We start from the raw sequence: 8060 nt of genomic DNA on the forward strand, positions 1-8060 counted from the left end.
CTACATTTCCAACGCCTACCTAAACTGCGCTGTCGCATGATTGGCATGTAATCAGAAGTTGCATTTAGGTAGCTGCCAGCAATGGCACTGTTTAGAGAATCTGGGCCAGTGTAGATTTCTGCACCCAACTCTGGGCGCCAGCCTTACACCAGCCGAAATCTGGTGTAAATTCTGGCGCCCAAATGAGTACAGATCCCACCTATTCTATAATACTATGCCCAACTTTTCAAAATGCCCCTGACCCCACCCAACCCCCGTGCTCCCCATGGCCACTACCCCTTTTGGATTGCATGCTGTGAGATTTGGGCTCCCAGCATTATAGAATAGCAGCCAGTGTACACACAAATCCTAATTGGTGCCAATTAATGTCAATAATTGGTTTATTGGCCTCCAATTATTGCTTTAGCGATTTGTTGTCCAATTAAATTGCATGTTCATTTTGGATTGGTGCCCCATATCTAGAATTTGGGGGATCATGAGCTTGATGTGTATAACTAGCCTGGGCAAGATGCTGGTGATGTCAGTGGCAGAGCAAGGGGGGCTGTCCCATGGTGCTGTCTTGCAGGCACCTCTCTTCCTCTCCACCCATCCACATCTACAGATCTTCATTGGCAGGGAATCAGCTGCAATGACTTCTAAGGTCACTTCCAGGTCACGGGACCAGGAAGTGACATCAGAGGGAGAGCTGAGGCTGGTGAAGATTTGAAGAGGTATGTGGGAAGGTGGGAGCCACCGCGGGGAATAGTGTGTGTGAGGGTGCACTGTGCAGCGATACCAGGTGCCAATATCCCAGGCACCTCCTTCCCTCGCTACACTGCTGGGTGATGTAGTCTTATTGTTGTGAGTGTGGTCTCAGATGTCTCTCTTCCTCCTAGGAGCCATGGGTGCAATGGGGATGACAATGGGCATGGAGGGACAGTGGCACTACATGTAGCTCCGACCTCATCACTGATCCTAGGGGATGTAAGTACCTTCCCTGTTGTGTGTTTTTCTCTTGAAAGGAAATTGTCATTTGATTGTTAACATCGCTCCCTAATGCAGGGGTGTCAAATGTCAGTCCTCGAGGGCCGCAATCCAGTCGGGTTTTCAGGATTTCCCCAATGAATATGCATGAGATCTATTTGCATGCACTGCTTTCATTGTATGCTAATAGATCTCATGTATATTCATTGGGGAAATCCTGAAAACCTGACTGGATTGCAGCCCTCAAAGACTGACATTTGACACCCCTGCCCTACTGCATCCCTCCTTTTCTTAGCCTCTCATGTCATTCCTTCTCTTTGCTCCCTAAGGCTTCCCTCACTCTTCCTAACAGCTCAGTGCAACTTCAGCACCTCCTGCTGGTACACCCAGTTCAAGGTAGATTAAAGAGCTTTGCACTAGTAGCTCATTTCAGCGTTTTTTGCCCAAACATCTGTCATATACTGGGAACTAGAGAAATTTTGTACCTGTTGATTGTGGCTGCAGGTATTAAGTTCCCTTAAAACAGAGTCGGTTCTTAACCAGAGCCAACAGAATGAGAATGAACTACTGTGCGATGTAGAGCAGCATTTCCCAACCAATGTGGCTTCAGACCTGAGCAGGTGTGTCAAGGAAAGTCATCACTGCCTAATTAGGGTTACCAGATTTCCTCTTTAAAAAAGATGACATGTGGCCCCGCCCTGTTCTGCCCCCAGCTCCACCCTTTTCTGCCCCATCCCGCCCCTGGTCCTGCCCCATTCCACCCCCAGGTCCGTCCCTATACGAACCTTGTGTCTCCTTCCCCGAGCTCTGGCCTTCATCTAGAGGACCTCTGCGCATGCATGGATGTCAACATGATTACAACATGCTTATGAGCGCATGCTTGTGATGTCATCACATCGTCATGCGCAGAGGCCCTCCAGACGCATCCCCAAGCTCGGGGCCTTCCAAAACCCAGACAAACTGCCGACAAATGTCTTCCAACTTGAGGCCATGACACCAATAATGCTTCACAACATTCATTCCTACCAGAACACCTGGCCTTGGTCACACGGCCAGAATACAGATAACCCTATATAAATACAGGACCACAAACTAAAAGTCCTAATACACACAAATGAAACCATAAGATGCCAGACTCTGCATACAGAGAAACAAATACATTTCTTCCTGAACAGTTGAAAATATAGACAGCAGATGTAAATTATAAAAACGGACACATTTCAATCACTAAATTGAAAGTAAAATCACTTGTCATACCTTTGTTGTCTGGTGATTTTATTTTTCTACTCATCTTTTCCCAGTCTCTACTGCTGAGGTCAGCAGCGAGCTCAGGAGGGGGGGAACTGCCTCCAGATCCAGGGGCAGTTTGGTTTTTGGCTTCTGTTACTGCCAAAACCAAGCCGCCAGTTTCAGTCACAGATTTGGTTTCGGCAGAAACAAAAAATTCCTGGTTTTCGTCAGGCCCTACCCTTCTGAATTTCCTCTTGTGAATCTTTCCAACCTTCATCTTATTCCCAGCCTTTGGCCATATGAGCCCTCTCCGTGTCCACAGTGCCTGTTCTGCAGAGCCTATTGTGTCTCTAGGTAATTTGTTATTGTGGGCGTGCCTTGGGTTTGAAAAGGTTAGGAAACAATAAAGGGAGAAAGAGAATGTTTGCGAGATCTGTGTGTCTGTGGTTTCTGAAGAGAAATACTATCTACATATAAGTCTGTCATCTATCCTACGATATGTTACACAGAAACATTTCAGAAAGGCTAATGTCGTGCGTATCCCTTGACTCTGCAGTCCCAGCCCGTGGGGAATTATGGGAGCTGATTGTAGACCCCTCTTCATCTCAGGAAGGTCAGGGAAGCAGTGCTGCTTAGCTACGCATGTCAGATACACTCTAAGCTTGGCTCACCAGAGTCCCCTAAGCTGTGGCTAAGGAGCATGAACAGCTGTAAATTAGTAAATCAATGGGAGCGAGTGCTGAACATTAGCCACAGATGAGGGGTCTGGAACCCCTTGGAAGCACTAATCGAGAGCGGTTCGGTTAAGTACGCAGTCAGCGTCGGCGTGTCCAATCAGACTGACTGCCCGAGTGCGTGGATTTCCTCGCTGCCAGCGAGCTATTAGGCACAGGTCGGCCAGCCTTCAGCGGTCCCATACCTGAAACTGCATTGGAAACTCTGCTGCCGCCTCACAAACAGGTTTCAGGCTCTTTCCTCCGGGCACCTCTGGCCCTCCCCGCATCTCCCATTCCTCCTTTAAAGACACTTTTTCTCGGCGTTACAATAGCTGATTCTTTAATGCAAAACTCAGGGCGTAGCCTTGGCTGTAGTGACTCCGTGTTCTGCTCCCACCTTGCCCCTCCCCCCCCATTGAATGTTGTTTTACAGAAGGGGATGTGGGAGAGACTAAAATGCCAATGGATCGTCTCTCTCTTCCCTTAGTTCATTTGGCTCAATTTGCTTCCACGAGACAAAAAGCTTTCTTCTGTATCTCCCCCCTCTCTTTGAAACTTTCTCTCTCTCGAACTCCGCAGTGAACCTTCATTTCCTAAATTTAAATCCATGTTGAAAATGTTCTTATTTTCCTGTTCATTTCAAGGCACGGTGCGGGGTCTTTGTTCCACTGTCCTATATTGAAGACAGACCTACATCAATACAAAATAAGCAGTCACAAATGAGAAATATGCAAATAAAAACGTTAATGGAAAGCTCAAAAGGCTCCGCAAGAGCCAGGAGATTTGAAACAGAAATGCATTCCCTTCTGTTCCACGCAAAATATTAAAATATGAGAGGCGCATTTTTCTCCTAGCTGATAGAGGGCTCCTTTTACTAAGCTGTAGTAAGCGCTGGTGCTCGCTTACTGCGACTTAAAAGGGCTTACTGCAAGACGTGCTGAGGTTCCTGCGGCGGAAAGCCCACTATGCACATGCCAACTGCGCACTAGAAAATGTTTCTTAATTTTTCTTGTAGGGAGTATGTCGGGGGGGGGGGGAGGGGGAGAATGACAGCGCGAATCAGTTAGAACAGCCACATTATCATGTTCTAACTCAGGGGTAGAGAACTCTGGTCCTCGAGAGCCGTATTCCAGTCAGGTTTTCAGGATTTCCCCAATGAATATGCATGAGATCTATTTGCATGCACTGCTTTCAATGCATATTCATTGGGGAAATCCTGAAAACCCGACTGGAATGCAGCTCTCGAGGACCGGAGTTCCCTACCCCTGTTCTAACTGATTAGCGCAAACTTAGGCCCTGATTACATACATTGCACCTAACGTCTAGGCACCGAGGAGCACAATTTGTCAATCATCCACCTGGTACCATTTATAGAATTGCACCTAAGCAGTCTTGAGCACCAGTAGGCATTGAAACCTTAGGCGCACTCCATTTATGCCAGGGTTTTCTTGACCTAAATGAGTGCACTTAAGCTAGGTGCTTACCATTGCCTATGTCAAGCCATGCCCCAAATCCACCCTTAACCACAATTCATTGCGACCAGTTCATCGCGGGTCATTTCATTGCAGCTGCGCTGAAACAGCCATGCCGAGTCATCCCCCTCTGCTGCTTGGCTGAACACTCTCAATGGCAGGATGTAGGGGGGCGGCATTTTCTGCAGGGTCCCAGGGCTCCGATCCTGGCTGGGGGACAGTGGGACTTCTGGACTGCGTAGGATGCAGGAGGGTGGCATCCTCTGTAGGGTCTCAGCCTCTGATCCTGGCTGGGGGACAGTGAGACTTCTGGACTGCATAGGATACAGGGGGGGTGGCATCCTCTTTAGGGTCTCAGCCTCCGATCCTGGCTGGGGGACAGTGAGACTTCTGGACAGCATAGGATACAGGGGGGGTGGCATCCTCTTTAGGGTCTCAGCCTCCGATCCTGGCTGGGGGATAGTGGGACTTCTGGACTGCGTAGGATGCAGCAGGGGTGGCATCCTCTTTAGGGTCTCAGCCTCCGATCTTGGCTGGGGGATAGTGGGGCTTCTGGACTGCAATCCGTGTTGGTGGCCGGCAGGAGACATGAGCTCCGATCAATGTCGGGGGGAGGGGGCGGTCTTCACTCTGCGGGCCCTACAAGCTTGTAGTGTTAGCTGGCAGTGCTGACAGAATGGGATGATTTTTTTTGGGTGGGAGGGGTTCCTGGCCTAATTTACTAGTGCCTAACACAGATGTCTAGCGATGCCTAAGTCAAGCACACCTATTCTCCGCCCCCTAACCACACCTACTTTTCAAGTAGGTTTCATTAAGTGTCACCAGGCACCTCAATTTAGGCATCGCTGGGTGCCACACGGCATTCCACACAAAACAAATTCATTGTTTAAAATGTTTTAAGTCAGTTTTTAATGGCGCAGTCAATTACCACGCCAATTAAACCAATTCAAAACAAGTTCCTCGTGGAATTCAATTAGGCATCCTCGATTAGGGCGCTGTTTATAGAATTTTCCCTCATTTCCTAAATTTAAATCCATGCTTACAACGTGTTCCTGTTTTCCTGTGCATTTCCAGGAGCGGTGGATCATCCTGCGGTGGAGGATGCACCATACCCGGCAGGCAGACGTTAATCTGAGATACTGATCTGATACTAACTTAGAGTCCCTCCCCCCTCCTTTTTTGAAGCCGCGTTAGGCTTTTTTTTTTTTATCGCCGGCCACGGCAGTATTAGCTCCGACGCTCATAGGAATTCTATGAGCGTCAGAGCTTTTACCGCCGCAGCCCGCAATAAAAAAAAAAAAGCCTAAAGTGGCTTCATAAAAGGAGGGGGGGAGGGGTTAGAAACTAATCTGATAGTAATCTAGTATTTTAATTTTTTCTTTGACTTGCCTTTATTCTACTGTCCTATATTGAAGATTATATTTCTTTTCTCCAGTGATTTTAATTGTACACTTTAGAAGGGCCAAATATCAAGATACCAAATAAAGGATAAACATTTTGTCTAGATTCAGGATAGAACTGGAAGAAGGGCATTAGCCATATAGATTTCTGATGAGGAGGAAATGATAGGGGCATTGCTGCTTTTATTCACTGCGACCTCTGACTAAAGACGCATGCTGTTCACGTTGCTTCAAAAAGCCAATACGGATGGCTGAAGCCACTGGTTTGTTAAATTTTATTATTAATGAAATTATAATAAGCATAGACAAGTAGATACACCTGCATACAGATTTGGATACTAGCAATTACAGTCTTTCAAAAGGCTGAAGAGAGAAAAGGAAAAATTCTTACTATTTAGTCAACAATTTTAAGGATCCAAGAACAAAGAAAGAAAAATAAAAAGTATACAAGATCTTACTAGGACAGATTAGGAGACAAGATATTAACCCCAGACAGCCAGTTTAGATTAATGGTACAGCTATTGAGCCAGTAACTACCCCCCCCCCCCTCCCTCCTTAGCCACAATAAACTCCAATGGTTGTTTTGGCTCAAAAAAAAGGAAATTTTTCCCTCCAAGTGAGATACAGCATTTAGAAGGGAATTTCAAATTAAAAGATGCACCTAAGGCTATAGCCTTGGGTCTGTAAACCAAAAAGTCCTTTCTTCTTTTCTGCGTCTCCTTAGAAATATCAGGGAAAAGTCTAACAGTTGAGCCAAGAAAATTGTAATTTATGTGTCTGAAAAAGGTACGTAGAATTAAGTCTCGGTCAAATTCCAAGGCAAATGTCACAATTAAAGTTGTCCTTTCTGTTATTATTTCCAATGAATTATCAAGAAAATTTGTTAAATCTAGTTTATTCTCCTGTGTTCCTGCGTTTTCACCCGGGGTGGAAACGACCTGTTTGTTAGCCCCCCAGTGAAATATACTGGGCTCTTGATATGGTATTAATAATATTTTTTTCAATATTTTCACATCATTTCCACAGCTGAGTTTTTTTAATAGGATATGGAATTCTGCAGAATTATAGCAATGAATTCACTAATGGGTTGTTTTTTCCCCCCCCCCCCCCCTCCATATACTGTCTTTCAGTCTTCCAAGCAGTGTCAGGAGAGTACCCCATCGGGGCTGTGGGCATGGGATTGTGCAGCCTCGGTACATGTCCCCCTGAAATGCCCCTGGACCCTGCTGGACTGCGACAAGGACCATCCCTGCACACGGACCTGGCCAGGCACGCCCAGAGTTCTGCTGTGACGTTACCAACTGGGCCATCCCCCATCAACCCACAATGGCACAGGCCCCCAAAGAGAACATCATGACTAAGGGAGCCCTATATATTCACGTGCATTAAAAGGAGCTCTCCCACCCTACCAAATCTCACCCTTCCCTCCTTCCCCTATTCACCAGCACCAATCCCTGGCCATGGTTGTGGCAAAGCTGTACGCACTTCTGTGGGGGAAATCGGTGCCAGCATAAAGTTTCATGGCTAAAAATTTAAAAAATAATAGAGGAATTTTATGACTTGACCTGTTCAGAAGAGAAGCATCATGCCAACCTGGAACTAGGGGGAGAATTTTAATAATAAAAAGTTGGAAATCATATTAATGAAAAGCTGGACTTTGGCAAATATGGGGCTTGAATTTTGCACCCAGACTGATACAAGATCTTGTTTCCTGGTGGTATTTAAAACAGGAAGGAAACCCCTTTCTTTCCTGGTATTTGTTGAATGGACCAAGTTTAAAAGCACCTGAAAATCTCTAAATATTGTGTGGATCTGTTGAACATATGAACTGAAAAACATAGAAACTTTTTTTATGTTGTCACTCAGAATGGGAACTAAGTTAACTTGTACATTTTTTTTTGGTTGTTGTTTGTCTTGTTTTCTGTTTTTTTTTTTTAAATGATAAAAATTTGAAAATTCTCTATTGTGAACCCAACTGTTTGTGGGAGACGAGAGATGGGGAAGAGACAGGAAGGGATATTCATTGTAGGTTCTGATGCCTTCTGTTGACCTTACAATAATTATCTAATGATCATGAGCCTTCCAGTGCCCCCTCCCCTCCAGCTCTTCTGTCACAATCTGTCTTGGGTCACACTTGAAAGACTAATACCCAGGCGCACAGGCTCCATCTCTTGGAATATACAAGGTAAGTCAAAAACAAAGTAACACTAGAGTTTCTTGCTGTTTTTTCAGCACTTGGAATTGCAACGTGAAGAATAAGATTATCTATGAGCAGGGTG

General features: G+C 45.8%; 1 protein-coding gene across 1 annotated transcript in view; it reads left to right on the top strand.

Annotated features, from left to right (window-relative positions):
* The window catches only part of MEIS3 (Meis homeobox 3), a 171534-nt gene extending 163851 nt beyond the window's left edge, over positions 1–7683 (top strand). Inside the window, exons 12-13 of the mRNA XM_033957346.1 lie at positions 876–963; positions 6912–7683. Of these exons, the coding sequence (XP_033813237.1) occupies positions 876–934 (59 nt within the window). The 3' untranslated portion in view covers positions 935–963; positions 6912–7683. The remainder of the gene's footprint in view (positions 1–875; positions 964–6911) is intronic.
* The last annotated feature ends 377 nt before the right edge of the window (positions 7684–8060 follow it).

The sequence above is a fragment of the Geotrypetes seraphini genome, chromosome 8 (assembly GCF_902459505.1).
Source record: "Geotrypetes seraphini chromosome 8, aGeoSer1.1, whole genome shotgun sequence".
In the NCBI taxonomy this organism is placed as follows: domain Eukaryota; kingdom Metazoa; phylum Chordata; class Amphibia; order Gymnophiona; family Dermophiidae; genus Geotrypetes; species Geotrypetes seraphini.